Source organism: Microtus pennsylvanicus, chromosome 9 (genome assembly GCF_037038515.1).
Source record: "Microtus pennsylvanicus isolate mMicPen1 chromosome 9, mMicPen1.hap1, whole genome shotgun sequence".
NCBI lineage: Eukaryota > Metazoa > Chordata > Mammalia > Rodentia > Cricetidae > Microtus > Microtus pennsylvanicus.
Genome location: NC_134587.1, coordinates 53307857 through 53325863, shown reverse-complemented (window position 1 = coordinate 53325863; position 18007 = coordinate 53307857). Strand labels below are relative to the sequence as shown.

The following is an 18007-nucleotide window of genomic DNA, read 5'->3' as shown; positions in this document are numbered from 1 at the left end:
AATAATATTTCAATGTGCAGCTAGCAAAAACCAGGCTTCCTGGCTTAGAGCTGAATTCACAATCCATTTCCAAAGAAACCAGGGAGAACATCAGCTAGGGCAGGAAAGGTAACAGGAGAGATGGATTGGTTTTGTTTGTTCTATTTTGTAAGGCACACACAGTATTGTCCCAAAGTCTAGAAGAAAGGGAAGTAGAATGTACCAGAGACAGAGGAAAGGATACTGCTGTCATAGAGCTCTGGAAAGCAGGGTGGTAATGAGTGCACAGAGCCAGTTGATCATAGCATGGTCAAGAGCACGTGGGCTCTGCCGCCAAGCACTATGTAATTGAGGAAAGTCACTTTACCTAAAACCTTTTCCTACTAATAGCAAACTTCTAGGTCCTTCAGTTGCAGGATTCAAAACCAGTCCCGTAGGAGAGTTTCTGTTAACCCTCAGAACAGTACAAGAAATGTCATTTCCTCTGTGTGGCTCAATACTCACTCATTAGAAGCTACAGTAATTTTACCACAGACAAGCAGAGTGGTTTATATAGATCTCTGGGCTTTTGGTCCTTGTAGAACAATAATCCTTGCACCACCACTCCTTCTCTAGGACTTGGCACTAGAAATGGGCCGCAGAATGTAAGAGGGTTCTGCAGTGCTCTCTGTCCCACCAATGCCAGGACCTCACCTTCCTTCACATACTTTGATGCTCTACAACTTGGTTAGATTAAGATTCTGCCAATTCCTTTCCAAGAATGAAACAGAGCATGCTTCCCTTGTCAGTTGTCAAAGATGACAAGAACACAGAAGACAGAATTCTATACTCCCTCTCCACAGCTCATTTTACTGCTGCTAAGCAAACGGCAATGAATTTGGGAGGATGTACAGACAGAGACCCCATAGTTCTCAGGCCAGGTTCACTGAACCCTGGCCTAAGGTGGAGGGAAGACTCACATTCTAAACTGGCAAGTGCCTAGCACTCAGCATAGGTCTTTTGATATATCACTGTCCCTCCTATACCTAAGCACATCTACCTTCTACACCAAACCTCTTCCTTCTACCCAGTGAGCCAAAACCTCATCCAACTGCATCACCTTTCTCAGGCAAAGAAATATGTTCCAGAAACAAGAGCTAATGAAAACAGGTACCTCAGCCTCTTGATATTTCATCCAAACAAACAAAAAAACCAAAAAAACAAAACAAGCTTCCTCTGTTGGCATAGCCCACTGTGTTCTTTCTCTTCATTCCATTTGTTAGATATCCTTTTCTCATCAGTCACCCCAGCCCACAAAAATAAATAAACACACACACACACACACACAAACCGCAGAAATTCCTGTTTTTCAGGATATACTGCCTGCTCATGAATATGCTTAAGACAGGAGGCCTAGAATCCAGCCAGTCTTCATCTTTGCCTTATAATTTGAAGCCTGTTGAGCAGAAAGCAGCATTGGCACCAAATGGAACTCACTCCTGTCCCTAGCACCTAATCCTAAATATCAGATTCATGTCTAGGTCAGAAATAATAGCACCTGCAAGAAGGCTGCCTGAGAATTAATAATGCTCCAGTGCCACATACACCCAACAATATTTCTTCCTCATTCTCTTTCTTTTTTTTTTTAATTTATTTATGGTGTACACCATAGTCTGCCTACACACATGCCTGCAGGCCAGAAGAGGGCACTAGATCTTATTACAGATGGTTGTGAGCCACCATGTGGTTGCTGGGAATTGAACTCAGGACCTTTAGACAAGTAGGCAGTGCTCTTAACCACTGAGCCATCTCTCCAGCCCTCCTCATTCTCTTTCTGGCTTCTTAAATCTATCTACTACTCATGCCTCCAAAATTAGTTCCTTCTGTCAATTTTTTTGTGGAATTTTATGTAGTTGTCACATGAACACTGTAGGCGACAACATGTTTATATCAAAATGTTGGGCAAGCCTAAGTCCTAGGCAAAGACCTGCCATTAACTGAATTACTGGGGACGGTTGGTTGTATGAAGGGAACAAGAAAGGAGAAGTTCTAACAAAGAGGGACAGCAATGTCCTAACTGCAACTGTGTTGATCTCATGTGCTGCTGCTAGTGCTGGTCATACAGCAACAGAGAAAGACAACTGTGGATCATTCCTCTCCAATGAGGAAGTTGTTAAGTCCCACCTACCTGGGCATTGCAATGACAGCAATCTTTATACCATCCACTTGCGAGGTAACACAGCCACTAGCACAAATGGTAAAGTTCTAGGTAAAAAGACCATGATCGTCCTCTAATAACTGCTCAAGTTTGTTTTTTGTTGTCATTCTGTTTTCAATTTGTTTGTTTGGTGGTGGTGGTGGTGGTGGTGGTGGTGGTGGTGGGTGTGAAGAGCCTTTCTTCAATGCTGGCCAAATGTGGCCAAGAACCTAACCATAGTCTTAGCTAAGTAGGAACACAGTAACTTTTACCAAGTAATACAAAGTCTAATTTACTGGCTTCCTTAAACATAATCCTTGCCCACACTGGGGTTTTTTGTTTGTTTGTTTGGTTGGTTGATTGGTTGGTTGGTTGGGTTTTTTTCCCCCTAAATTCAGCACCACCTCAGAATTCAATTTGTGTTTCCACTTAACTTACCTCCTACTAACTGCCTGGGACACAACCTGTCCACCCTTCTTCTGAGGCTCCTTAGGTCTTTGCAAGCATGTGCGAGCCAGCAGTTACATGGTAGTGAATCTTTATTCAGTTCAGAAGCAGCAACTTCACCATCACTCCATTTTCCTTAAATTCAACAGAAACTTCCCAATTGTGTCCAAACAGGTAGACAACCAGATAAAGATAAAAAATACTAATGCCCTAAGAGCCTCAGACAGAAGGGAGGGAAGCTTCATGTGGTGGTACGTGCAGATGCTTCCCACTTATGAGACAAGGGATAGGGGACAGGGACTCCTCACAAAAGAATCTGAATCAACAGCTTCCTAGGTGCTTCCTGGGTCCTCCTTTTCTTTCCATAGTTTATAATAACTTGTTCTCTAAAACCAAACACCACAAGCCTTCAAGACTAGATTCTGGCCATTGTAGGGTTAAAAACTGAAGTATGGTAGAAAACTTGAATCAGCAGATAAATGGTCTAAGTTCAGTTCTTGAGAAACCCTAAGCACCCATAAAACCCTGAGCTGCAAGTTGGCTGGTGCAGCAGAAATATGAGCAAATCTGTACTGCCAAGTCTGGCCTCAGTCTGGGGGCACCCCAAACCTATGAGCACAAAGGAGTAAAAGCCCAGCTCACCCCTAAGCAGTTCACGCACCTGCTATTTAACCAGCATAGCCTTACATCCATTCTTCTGCCTCAACCAGAACAGTACTTCTTGTGTACCAGGTGTTATATTTATGATGGCCTGCCCTGTCAGCTGGGTACCTGTCCCTTTAAGGAACAAGCTCCATCTCCCCTTCCCAGGGAGGCAAGCTGATAGCCTGCATCCTCTCTTCCTTTCCCTGTTCTTCTGAAGAGGCAGCCTCTGCCTTCTCCTCCTCCCTCTTTTCTCTTTCCTCTTTTTCTGTCTCTCCCTTCCTTCCTCCCTCCCTCTCTTCTCCTCTCTCCATAACCCTTACACTTCATACCCTCCCAATACCTACTAAGTAAACTCTATACCCAAGCACTCTCTGCATGGTGTTATCTGTCTGTCTACCACCCACCACAGCCTCTTCCACTCACAGTGGGACCTGCCAGGGTCACCCGCACCAACACCAGGTACCATTAAAAGCTTTGAATATATGAACTCATCAGATTCCCAAACTCCATAGGAATGGGCTGGAATGAGAGAAATGCTTTGGCCTAGATTCCCACATGGTTTCTATCCCTATCTCTATCTGTAATGTAAAGCTTATATAATCCAATCCACATTATAGTTCTATTTTTAAAAACTTCCAAAGATCATTGCTTCAAACATTAATGGAAGCTGTTAGTTCCTAACTGAAATGATGGTGACGTGGGAAAAGGTATCTATTCGTGCAACTAATCCAACACAAATTCTTTGCTTAACAGTCTTTCTATAAGACACCATTAGGAGAAGGAACTGAGGCTTAAACAGGCTGCACTGTGGGCTGGTAAGTGCCACAGAGACACACACACCCATGCTGAAACTCACTTTAACTGCAGTTGTCACTGACACCCCACCCATCTCCCTCCCAAGCCTCCTAGAAACACCAAGGAACCCATAGTCACTGGCTGCATGGCATCAGATGTTGCAGAGATCAAGCCTGAATGCCATGGTACCTTCTGGTTCTGGTTGAGGTGACACTGGCATTAAAAGAATGGACAGAGAGGCTGCTTTTCAGATGTCACTCTGCTCACAATGCCCCTGGTTTACAAGCTCCAACAGCTTGGGGTGAAAACATCTCTAGCTCATTTCTGTTAGTACTGACTATTCTCCTGCACTCTAATCATTAATAAATAAATAAGTAAATAAATAAATAAGAATCAGGAATGTTACAGCAAGTGATTTATTATAATGGTAGTCAGTGTTTACATTTCCCACTGTATCCTTTGCAGATTACAGAGCCTGCTGCCAAGCAGGGCTGCAATGTGTGCTGGGCGCCCATCCCACTTTTTGACCACACATGTGGACAGAGCAGAGCAGCATAACAAGAGCAGATTTCAGGCCCTCGAAAGTGCCAGGGAAGTATGCTACATGAGGAGATCCTCAAGTAACATAAATTTTCTGGTGTTAGAAAGCCTACAATGTTCAGTATTTTATAATTAAACTAGTAAATAAATTAATAACTATTTTCACTGTTCTCCCAAAGTTGGGTATTTATTTAAAACCAGGCCAATTCCACCAGCAAGGAAATGTTCAGATTTCAGATGCTCCCACTGACCAGGACCTCTTTCCCTGGTCCCAAAAAAGACCTGGCATCAACAGGCACAGGACTACACTGCTCTGCTCTGCCTTGTACAGCCTTTAACAGAAGTCAATCTCAGAAACTACAGGTTCTATATGGGAACAAAGTTTTCCCAGCAACCTTAATGCTAGAAATGAACAGAAACTGCTATAGAAATGTAAAACATAAAATTTATTTTTATATACCTATCTATATAAATACAGCTTTAACACAGAACATCTAACATAATGAAGTGTATTTATGGGGTATACTAAATGAAGCAAATCCTTATTAAAGTATCTGGCCTAACCCTCATATTCTTTAAATGAACTTTGTTGATGACTGACTACAGTGAGAAATAATACTCTAGGTACCCTACTTGGAAAACATAGATTCCTTAAGTCAATTTGTTTTCTGTGGACTCTGTATCACTATTTCTGAGTCTTGCTCAAGTTGATTCTGCAAATAACTTAACACAGCCAATTACACATATTTACCACAGTTAATAATAGTTTTGTCTTTTTTTATTGCTTTTTTTTTAATGGCTTCTTGCTGTTGCTGTAATGGGGCATGCAACACAGGTCAGAGAAGGTTTTCTTCTTGAGATTGGCACTTATACCCTCAGCCTGTGTAGCAATTGCACACATAAATCCTATGGCACTGTTACCAATGTTACTGTTTCTGATATTCCAGCTCCTAGAGAGTGCCCTGTCATTTTAATTCTTTGTTAAGTGTTCCTACCACTGAATTATTATATTCAAACAAGTGCTTCTATGTATAATTTACATATACATTATATTCTAAGTTTCTACTCACATACACTTGACTTGGTGAATGTGAAATGTTTCTCCTGAATAAAAAGCATTTACAAGAGTATTAAAACAAATGCTGAAAATTACTATTTTACATTTAGGCCATAAAAAGTTAAAGTTAATGCAGTGACATAAGACCTAAGAGATCAAATACATCATATGATTGTCATATATGCAGGTTGTGTTAATTGGTTATTTTTTCTTTAATCAGAAAATAAAAGAGCTTACCTTTGTGTACTGAGATCACAGCTTACAGTCACTATAGCTCAGCCTATCTTATACAAGTGATATGGCTACGGAGGTCCGAGGAGAACGAGAATAAAGTGAGATAAACGTGCTGAAAACTGCTTAAAAGTATTAACCTGAAATACACAGAGGGTCCAACACCAGTTTTAAAAATACATCAACGAGGTATTCCCAGCTCTTCAATTAATTATGGTGACTGATTCATGATTTTCAAACATTCACCCAATTTAAAAAAAAAAAAAGACTAATCCAAGCATGACCAGTATTCTATTCCCAAGGTTAACAATTTCAGATATTACCAAAAAAAAAAAATCAGGACTTATTTAAACCCATCCCCTTACTTCACCATACTATGCACCAAACCTCATCAGCATGAGGTATATCATATATCTATGGAACCTCTATAGGTATTAAGAGGTGGGGCACTCCTGAAGCCTTAAGGGACACAGGTTGCCAGCCACACCTCTGGTGAAGTGCTGGCCCCCACCAAAAGATATGGCTTAGGGAGGACATCTGTCTCAAATAAATTCTAATACTGCTAGCTGGACAGTCAAAACTGTAAGTGCTTGAGTTATGTGTTAAAAATGACTAAAAAGTGTCAGAGGATAGCATAGCTCACACAGAGATTCTAAGTTCTACATTAATCTATAAATTCCCTGACAAGAGCTACACCGAAAAGTTTACATCTAAATATTGCTATGTTTCCAAAAGGAGCTTTAAAACAGTTATCGTGGCTTTGGACAAAGTATTGCTCTTCTTTAAAATTCCCAGTCATTGTTTTCAAAAAGGGTTAGAGTGGTGGGTCTGAAAGCTGGGAAGCCTCAGGGCTCACAATGCTCTTAAGAAGAAAGAAACTGCCATTGAAGCCAGACAACCTGATGGTTCTAGAAGTCAGAGAAGAAATCTTGAGGGCCCAAGTGAATAATAAATGGTGCGACGCTCAGAGGCTGGCAATAGGGGCTGTCAATGAAAAAACCACCTACAGTGGAGAAAAGAGCAGAGAAGCAGAGCTGTATGTTAATCTCACACAACTGGATGAAGCTATGAGCTTCATTTATATTTCTCTGCTCTTTCAGCTGTAAGTGGAATTTTCATTACAAAATGAAGGGTGGGAAGAGCAAAAGGTGGGAGGACACTTAATTCATTACAGATTTAAACAGTTGAACTTGCATGGTTACCACTTCTAACATAAGGTTGACAGCTCCATTGTTTTAAGTAAAGCAGAGAAATGTAAAAGTTTGCAGCAACTCGGCAGGTTTACAACATGGTTAGTAACTTCCAACAAACAACAAATTAAGAAGGGGGAAGACTTGGTAGAAACCATTTGAAATGACGGCCATCATGTTGGAGAACAGCACAGCTCCCTCTTCCATCAGAGAGGGGGGTGAGTTATGAAGCAGAGTCAGAGACTGCAAAAATATTTTCTTAAGAGAAATCTCCAGGGAGATTCCAGCCTAGAGTCCAAATTTGATGATCAATTTCAAATAATACAACTGCAACTGCCAATTAATAGTGTTTCAAAAAACAGAGGACCACTGTAAATATTTAATTAATAAGAACTGGACATTAGCAGCCATGCTTCTTCTTCTCAGTGATGGCTCTGTTTCATCCATAGGTCAGCAAAACAAATCAATGAATATGAAAACTCCCAGCTGAAAGGGGCCCTGCTCGATTACATCTTGCCACTAACACACATGATGAGAATGACAAGTTAAAGCTATTTCCAGCCAAGTGACAAGGTTTTATTAAAGTATCACCCACCACTAGCAGAAACAAAGGGTCAAGGAAGGAACAGATGATTGTGCACTACACGTCTGAGCAGTGGTGCCGCACTTGTGCCTTCCTGCTCATCTCGCCCTTGCTTCCAAAGTTAGTAAAGACCACTTAAAGTAACAGGCACCGCTTGGTTTTGAAAAGGAATTTAGCAGAAAAGTAGTTATTTCCTACTGAGTCATCTTTAAGCCACAGTGGCTGGTAAATGTCTGCAGAGGACGACACTGTCACTTGAATGGGGGTGAATACCTTAATGAAACCATTACCTTCTAGTAACATCATCAGCTTTCCAAACAAGGTGAGAATGCAAGTGAAGACTTGGGTCTGCACCCTTCACAGAACAGCACAATGTTACTGACTCAGTTTCCACCAGTGTAACCAGGTGTCTTAAAAGTAAATGCTGACCCATGGCTGAAACCTGTCACTTTTCACAGCAGCACTCAACAAGAACTGGGACAATCGGAGAGCGAGTTTTTATGGGGATCCTGTTGCTGCTTTAGATTCTGATATCATTGAAGAGGAAAGGAGACCCTTCAAGGAATCCCAGAAAAACTGCTAATCATCTATCTTCATGAAAAAGCCAAGGAGTGAAGAGTCTTACAGAGTGAAGAAGGCCACAAGAACAAAAGAGGGTGATTGATTAATTTATTCTTTTAACTTGGAAATTCGTAAACTAAGATATTCACAATCCTCCTTTCCCATCTTTGAGTGGTGCCATCATTTGAATAAAGCAGTGCTGAGATAACAGAATGTGACCTTATCGTGGGGATGCTCTATCCACTGGAGTACAAGAGCTTACAGAGTAGAGCAGACTGAGTCGGACTAACAATCATCTTGGCTGTGTTTTAGCAGCTTGCTTACAAATAATGAATGGGTTTCTAGGGTTATTATTAGTTTGCAATTCCTTGAAATTTTATACCAAAACATATCAAAAATAATAAGCTAAAACAATATTCAAACCCATATTTTATTGGTTTTAATTACACACTTCATTATTTACAACGTTAAGTTTTAAATGAAAATTTTCTACTGTATTTGAAAAAAAAATTAACTACAGCCCAAATTAAAGTGCCCTGGGGCAAGCACATTAGTCAGCTATGAATCAGTGGCTGCATCAGGAACCAGGCAGTACTCTTGTGTTACAACAAAGCAGTTTATTTGTGATCAGTGTTGAGACTCTATACATCCTTCACAAATTTAACTTTACATAATCTGATACTCTGAGAACGTCAACTTTGAGCTGCTAGACTTCCCTACAACGAAGGGGCTGGTATAAATTATTTCCAGGAATGAGGTACCGTTTCACAGAACTGGTTTCTTTTTGTTTGTTTTCAAGTTTTAGAGAACTAAATTTGCATTTGTTAAAATCAAAAAGTAGGAAAGATGTTCTTTACAAATAATTTGATCAAGTATGTGTTCAAAGAAAGCAGGATAAAAAGGCTTTTTCTCTAACATTCTGCATTGTACTGTACTGTTGTTCAATAGGAATGAGCTTCTGTCATTTGCTAAAAGAATGAGTAGTGGGGAACAGGATATGTTGGGAATTTCATAACGGGTAACAGAACCATTCTCTTGGGCAAACCTACAGAGAAAAGAAACGGAAAGGACTCTAATAAAAATTTCAGGTTAAAAAAATTCTTACAATAATTATCATTAACCATTTCCAGATTAGTCAGTCCATTTTATATATACCATTTTGGAAGAGGCCCACAAATATCTCACAAATCAATTGCTCTTCTATTTTGATACATCATGTTTTCTGCTCAAAAATAAAATGCCTATATCACAGAATGATACTCAGAAATGACATCTGAGTGAGTAGGCATGAATTGTAAAGAAGATGGTACATGACATATTAAGGAGAAATATGTCAAAATTTAAGACTTTCTGTGCAGGCATCAACTCCCAGGAAAGAAAGAAAGCTCCAACCAGAGCCACCAACCAGGTGTTTGTCTTCTCATGGATGACCACTAATGCTGACATGGCAAATCTGGAAAGATTAATATTGTTTTCTTAATTTCTAATTAATACGTTCTTGTGGCCTCACAAACTCCTGCACACTAAAGAAGGATTTGAAATCTGCCCGTCTTTATGCTGATGTTTAACCTAGGAGAAATCACAAAGCAGCAACAGCAGGAATTCAAGAGCACCAGATGATCAGAGGGAGATAACTCCACATGCAACAGCTTTACCAAGGCCAAAAGACATATTTACCTTACAGCCAAAATAAAGCATTGTTTTAGTAGATTTGCATCACAGTAACATTTAAAAACCAAATCCTTTATGTGAAAAATGGGGCATCAAATTACACCAGCTTTGGAAGTCAGTTATATGGCACATGAAAGAGAGGAGCCTACTGAGGCTCAGAGGTCACAGGGTGAAAGAATGTTAAGGACAGACCAGGAAAAATTAAAAAGACTGAGGAAAAACATGGATGTAACTGAAGAGGCTAAAAATCAAATTTTTAAAAGAAAGAGTCTCTAGCAACAGTTTACCATAATAAATTCTTATGATTGTGTGATTGACACACAGCTGAGAGTGCAAGCTCTGGTGCTCACAAAACGCATAGCAGAGCAAATAAGTCAATTGTGCTGTGTCTAGGTTAACAACTGACCCCATTCTAGAAGGATGAGGTATTCTGGACATTCAAAAACTAGAGAAACGGGCAAATGCCGATGGCCAAACTGAAAAGACTCCAGCAGTCTGAATTCAGAAAGAACTGTAGGTAAAAACATATTCTTGGACTAGTGCCCAACCACCATATTTAGGATTACTCTAGTTCAGAATATGGGGAAGACTGATCCACATGAGTGTGCCAGAGGAAACAACTAGGCATAGTACCTAAGTCTGTACTTTGTCCAAACAAAACCTTCTACATGTATTTGACCCTTGCCAAACTATTCAAATTCAACACTTCAGAAAAGCAATGTCTAAGAACCTGTAATTGTCATCAAAATAAAAACGGTAAAGTTGATGTGTGAAGAGAAAGGGCACAAGGTGAAGGTCTGAGCTCATGTAGAGGATTCATGCCACATATAGCGATGCATAGAGGACCTTTGCCTTCCATGTGCATGCATGCCTGGTTTGGGACTGTGTGGACACACACACACACATGCACGCACGTGTACACACACACTCTCTTTTGCTCTCTTTGTCAAGCATCCTGTAGATGGTGGCTGATTCTGTAACATTCAACATCTGAGTTACAAAAGATGTCTAACAGCATATCACTGACTCCAAACCTACTGCCTCCATTGCCACATAAACCTCATTCAAAAGTTATCCAAAGGGCCATTAGTGTTCATTCACATATCTGCTGCTACTTTTTTATTTTGGAAAGGAAAGAAGCGGCAAACCTAGGATTTCTACCAACAGCTACTGACTTCTGAAGAAAGGTAACATTGACAATAAACCCCATCACCTCTGTGGGACCAATGACATTTCCATTCCCAAAGGAAAATGTAAAGCAAAGACTAATGGGTACAAATTTAAAGTGATGGCTTTCTTTTCTTGACTCAAACCACCCACATTCATAAAATACACATATAGAAACTAACAATGTGGCCATGTAACTGGTAGGTGGCCATGCTAAAAACTGGGTGTGGCCCTTCAGTAGCCTTTGAATGGAGTATAGGTTTGCTGTAAGAAGAATTACTTCAAATATTTAATTTCAATATGGTCAGAAACAGGCAATAAGAACAAGCAGTCTCCAATCAGGCAAAGCAGAGAGAAGAGCAACTTCAACCAAACCAAGAACCACAAGGTTGTGGCATTTGAGGGAATTTAAGTTGAATCACTAGAATGATTAGATCTGAGATCCTCCAACTTGTTTCTGGAAACCCTGGTTACAAACTATGCTCTGGGTTGCTGTGAGAGATAGGCTAAGAAGAAGAATCAGTAAGAAGGTATACATACCATATGCAGGAGCAGCTGTGCTGTAACCATATGGTGTTCCATAACCTGGTCAAACAAGAGGAGAGCAATCAGTTCAGGTCTACTTGGAATACTCCAGACTCTGGAAGGCCAAGAGCAGCCCTACAGTTCAGTCACTCCCTAGTCCTGCTTAAGTGTAGAAGTCTCACACTATGACCTATAGAGAATTCCTTAACTTACCCTAACATCCTCCTCCTCTCTTGTTCTGTTCAATGGTGTTCTCTCTCGCACTAGCTCCATCTGTACTTCTATACTGTACTGTAATGTATCTACTTGTCTGTATGCTCCACTAAAGTGACATTGTAGCTTTCTAAACTAAACTTAGCAGAACAAACAGCTTTTGTTAGCCAAAATAATACTTAGAATCACCTCAATCACCAATTTCTCAAAGATGGAACAGGGAAACTTTCCATGGCTCCTTTCTGAAGAGTGACAGAGCTGCAGCCTCAATTGCCACTAAAGAGCATGTCTGGGTCAGGTCATGAGCCCAGTGACAAGGTCCACAACTTAACAGTATCTGAATGCCAGACCCCAGCTCAAAGTCTCCCTGAAAAGTTGGTAACTTGATATATTAGTGTCTCTTGCCTATAAAAGAAAACCTGATTGTAATTATTACTAAGAAAACAACTGTTTTTGAATGAGTTAATCCAGACATTAACTGCTCACACATCCTTAAACAAAGAGCACAAAATCTGCCATATTCCCATCTTTTAAACTGAAAAATCCAAGCTTCTTTATAGTGTTTCTGTAAGGTTTAGATACACCATGTTCATAAAAACTACAATTTCTCATCTTTCAGAAAAAAGCATATAAATATGAAATGGTTTGGTCAAGTCCCAGGGATCACATTTTAACTGGTCTCTAACTACGATGAAGGCCCATCATGGTCATGCACACTAGTAATTCCAGTACCACAGATGCTGAGGTAGACGTAGGCTTTATAAAGTAAAGTTCCAGGCCATCCTAAACTATGAATCAAGATCCTGCCTCTAAGTACTACATAGAAACAAACCAGGCTGGACATGATGGCCCATACCTTTAATCTCAGAGTTGAGAGGCAGAGACAGGTGTATCTCTGTACATTCAAGCTCTACAACTTAGCAAGTTCCAGGCCAGCCAGGGCTATAGTGAGACCCTGTCTGAAGATACAACATGACATGAATGCTATATAAAACCTATTCAAATTTAAATTTTTCATACCAAATCATATCACAACTGTTCTAGAACTACTTGTGCTGCTCAAAATCCTTGAAACTGGCATCAAGTATCAAATCCCCAGGACTAATGTTTCCTCCAATGTCCAACCCATTTCATAAATGTATTCCAAGGAATAAGAGCTAGTTCTTTAACCTGCAATATCAAAAGTTTTACTGAAAGAGTTGAAACTGGTAACTTGTTAAGTTGGCCAGTGATTAGGCCACTAGGATTTTAACCCTGACCTTTAACTAAGCAAAGAGGCTGAGTTCCATAAAGACTCTGAGCATCCATGCTACAAACAACAGCTCCATGGGCAGGGAAGTTAAAATACATGTAAGAACGTTCACCTATGCCATCCCTGGACATAAGACACTCCACCAATGACAGAACTCATCAAGATCCATATGAACCTTAATTCTTTATTGTCCTTAATTCTTTATTGGTCTGCTTTTTTTTTAAAGTTTCAGGAAACAAGACTTGTACAGAGGTCAAAGCAGTGACTTAAGACAGACAATCTGGCAACCAAAAAACACACACAATCCTGCTCAACGTCACAGGATAAATGCAGCTGCAGACCCCTTGGTCAAGAATCAAATGACATAAGATCTTGCAACAAGAGAAGTTACCAAACTGAGTCCCAAAGGAACATGTCATCAAAAACCAAACTCATCTCAATAAATACCCATTACTGAAAAAGGTCAAAGCTATTAATTTTCAATAAAGAATGTAAGGCATAAGAAAGAAATCCAAGCCATGGACTCCAGGACTGGATAACTCATCAACTTTAGCTCACACTCCCCCCCACCCCACCCCAAGCTCTTCCCAAAGTTGTGGGATATTTTTACACAGTACAAAAATGTATTGCTGTGATTGGTGTAATAAAAAGCTGAATGGCTAATAGCTAGGCAGTAGGTTTAGGTGGGACTTCCAGGCAGAGAAAGAACTCTATAAAGAAACAAGGGGAGATGCAGAGCAAGCAGGATGTACAGGAATCTGCCATGAGCCGTGAGGCAAAGCACAGATTAGTATAAATGGGTTAATTTAAATTATAAGAGCTAGTTAGGAACAAGCCTAAGTTATAGGCTGAGCTTTCCTAACTAATAAAAAGCTTTCATGTCATTACTTGGGAGCTGGTGGGACAGAGAAAGACTTGTACATCCCACCTGCCAGGTTTCCTACCCTCCAAATTATTCAGTGTTTCTGTTTCATCGAATGGGTCAAGTTCTCATCATTAGTACTGTGGCAGGGGCCCTCCAAGAGCCAAGAAGAAGAAACATGCAACTCTAGCACATCTCTTCTGCAACCACCCTTCCTTCATCCTCATTCCAGCACTTTCAGCCTCACTAATTTAGTTTAAAGTACCTATTCAGAATATAAATCACCTCATATGGGTGATAAAGAAGCCAAAACTGTGCAAAACACTTTTTTTGAGATATTAACGGCTCTTTGCCTTTTAGGAAAATTTCCAGAAACCATGCTAGCACACAATAAACTTCTGCCTGCAAAAGATCATCCTTTCTCTATTCAGAAAGCCTGCAACAACAGTAGTGAGTCACTGCACATGCAATTTAGTTTTCTATCCCAGCCTTCTCAATTAACCCCTACTAACTCCATTCCAGTGTCAATTCCTCAGGGAAGCCTTCATGGAATCACTAGACTAGATCGAGGTACTCTGTTACATTCTCACCACATGATGCCTGTCTCCTCCCAGACTCAGTTTTAAGTTTTGTTATTTGATTACTTTTGTTAACTTTCCTTTCACACTGTAAGCTCAACAAGGATAAAATCTAAGGTATGTTTCAAAGCAAGAGAACTCTATAAGACATATCCTCTGGGAATACAACCAGAGTGAACTTTTAATTCCAAAGCACATCATTCATAAAACTTCCCAAACGGCAACAAAATGCACAGTGAAACAATTCTAAGGGAATTCTTAGGGACAGTCCCTAATTTTAAAACAAACAAACAAACAAAAAATGAGACCTAAAGTTCATACAAATTTCATCTTGGTCAACAAATACAAATGGCTTGTCAAGTGAAAATTTTCACTGCTTCACCATTGCAAAGAATGTCACTTTAACAAGCCAACTGGACATTCGTGTTTAAAACAACATATGGATTTGAACAGAAGGCTGATAGTGGGCAGCTTTCTGGATCTCACTCAAGCATGTGTTAAAATGAAAAGACCAATAGCTTCGGGAATGCTAGCACCAGCATCAAAGACCTACCTATGCTGCTTGTTTCACCCAGAACTGGTTGACCTACCTAGAAACTACCTTCCACCTGAGGAAACGCTGAGGAAGGACTAAGAAGTGAAATAACTTATATGGAATACCTAGTATATATGAGCTCTGTAAAACCAAGGTTTATCCATCCCACAAATCACCCCCCAACACACATACTCATGCACATACTCTGTCTCTCACACACTCTCTCCCCCATGTTTCCGTTTGTGTTGTATTTCTTTGACTGTTCTCAAATATTGAAATACGTAAATATTAATTTAACCAGGATTCACCCTATTAAGAAGCTCCATAGCAATTTAGGTAAACCAAGCATGACTGTATCCCCCACAGGATACATCCTGCTCTGCTGTCCAAGCATCAAAATTTGTAGAACAACTTTTAGATTCCATCCTGCACCACCCCATTCCCACCCCCATCAAAGTATGTTCCTTCATCCAAAGTCAGCAATACTTATCTTTCTTCTCCCTACAGAAAGGATTTAGTTACTCAGCAGATCCCTTTTGAAGCTATGTACATATACACATACATACATACATATATACATACATACATACATACATACATACAAACAAGTGTGTATGTGTGTGTGTGTTCGTGCTTATTCCTCTTATACATGTGTGGTATTTGCAGAGACCACATAGAACTTTGGAAATGCTGTTCTTCAGTCCTGGAATCAGAAAGTCATTGGATCTTTAGCAAGTGGCACTAACCTGGAGCTATATAGCCAGGAGCTGCTGTAGCCCCCACGAATGCTCCCCTTGTCAGAGTTCCTCTTCCTCTGCCCCGAACTGCCTGAACTGCTGCAGATACTGCGGTATTCACAACACCCTTTGCCTGTAGTGACAACAGTAATAATTTATTTCATCATTGAAAAAATTTTCAATCTCTCATCTGCTATGGAGCGTCAGGTTAGACAGTAGCCATTTACCAGAAGACTTCTCAGTAGACTATCTGCAAAACAGAAATGACAGCTATCTTAACGAGCTACTCTGAAGAACGTGCTGAACAAATGAAAATACCGAGTGACTATATCTCACCCAGGAAAAACCTTCTACATACAAATTTGAGTGGTCAAATTACACCCAAAGCCATTATAGACACATGACACATTGATTTAAAAGCCACTGAATTTTCCACCTAGAGGCAGAAAATATTCCAGCAATAAACTTGTGAACCAGGAAAGGGAAGGGAAGGAGAGGGGAAGGGAAGGGAGGGGATATTTAAAAAAAACACAGTTGAGCTCAAAGTAATCATATTTGATGGCAGAGTGTCCCCACACAGATCTAATTTATGTTACCACTAACAAACTTCATTATCTAATTAATACTTTAATCCAGGTTAAATTTTAATTAATTTTGTGTATCAGAGTGCTTTGCCTCTGTCTATCTGTGTGTACATAACACATGTATGACTTTGCCTGTATGTGTCTGTGTGTGTGTGTACGTACACTACATGTATAACTGGCACCAGTGGAGGTCAAAAGAGGGCATCAAGACCTCTGGAACTGGAGCCACCAAGCTCGAGTTGTCTTCAAGAACAAGTGTTCTTAACCACTGAGCCATTGCTCCAGCCCCTGAATATAGGCTTTGTAAATAATAAAATTTCCTGCTCAAGTGGAGGATGTCTCCTATAGGAAAAGCAAACCAAGGTGACAATGATCTTTCTACTTAATCTAGAAAATAATTGACCCAATTTTCACTGAAAGAATTGAAAATACCTTATTTTTACATTTATACCTCTATAAAGATTTTGCTTAATTTTACTTTTGTTACAAATGTCCAGATGGATGAAATATGCAACAAACTGTTCATGGCCTTTTGCCACTGAAGCCTGGTTTAGAAGGGCATCTGTTCCTGCTCTCTGCTTCCTGACTGTGAACATAAAGTCAGCCGCCTCCTGGCATCGTGCCTTCCCCACCCTAATGAAATTGTGTCAGTGTCACCTAAGAAGCCTTCACCTACCATTTGAGAATGTTTGTGAAGAAGTTGATACACCAGAATTAAGAAAGCACCACCAACAGATGCCCCTCTGGCCTTTGGATTACCCAGCTGCTAACTAGATAGCATCAATTATCAATTTAAGCGAAAGACTCATCTTAACCAAACGTGAATTTAAAAAAAAATCACTGTTGTTTTTACTTTGTATCTATTTACAGACTCATTAGGTTCTAAGATTCTTAAGCCTATCATCAGGATCATTGCTGGCTATACCCTCAGCCTCTCTCCAATGTCAGCAGACTGCCCTGGAAAATGCAGGCAGCCAATCTCACTGTTTAAGAGTTTCAAGATAGAACCCAAACCAAGGATAACACATTTCCTACTAATTCATAGGAATTAACTACTCTTCTTTTTTGAAGCAAGAGAGCCCTACAAATATTTACAACCAAGAAAAGTAATGTGTGCTCTACTACAAAAACATACAGCATTGCTGAGCACAGAAGGGGAGCTGGGGAACGGGGGGGGGGGGGGGCAGGGGGTGGGGGGGGCTGGCCACAAAGACGATGTAACATGTTCAGCTGTTTCCATATGACTTGGATAATAAAGAAATCTTACAAGATTCCTCCAAATAATGGGTTAATCTCCTTATCAGATGTGAACCATGGTTATCACTGTGAGCCTATACAGTTCAACCAGAAAAGGGTTTTTTAAAAACAGATGCCTACCCTGTACCATACAGGGTAGCTGTGGGCTGTGGAAACCATGCCAGCCCTGCTTGTCTTATAACTGAATTGGATGGTGGTGCACTGGGACGGAGGAGCCCTACCATGGTAAAAGGGCATTTGCCATATACCAGCAATCTCACATAACTACAATTATTGTTAAGGCTGGCACCATAGGAAAAAGGAGCATGGTGATATCATGGTCCTATCAACCTCGATGTGCATCTGCTATAATCCTCAGAAAAACCAAGAGAAAGTGTTTCTCACTGTCAGTCTTCCTTCCACAATCCCCACATTATCTCTGG

The 18007-nt window shown here is 40.3% G+C and overlaps 1 protein-coding gene across 4 annotated transcripts in view; it reads right to left on the bottom strand.

The window, feature by feature from the left end:
* Positions 1-2319: 2319 nt before the first annotated feature.
* The window catches only part of Strbp (spermatid perinuclear RNA binding protein), a 130942-nt gene continuing 115254 nt past the window's right edge, over positions 2320-18007 (bottom strand). For 2 of the 4 annotated variants that reach the window (XM_075986093.1, XM_075986092.1), the window contains exons 16-18: positions 15754-15877; positions 11583-11627; positions 8296-9249 (exon numbers count right to left, since the gene is read on the bottom strand). In XM_075986093.1, coding sequence (XP_075842208.1) covers positions 9173-9249; positions 11583-11627; positions 15754-15877 — 246 coding nt within the window. In that variant the 3' untranslated portion in view covers positions 8296-9172. Of the gene's footprint in view, positions 6011-8295; positions 9250-9576; positions 9658-11582; positions 11628-15753; positions 15878-18007 lie in introns of those variants that run through there. The other 2 variants (XM_075986095.1, XM_075986094.1) reach the window with 2 other exon arrangements.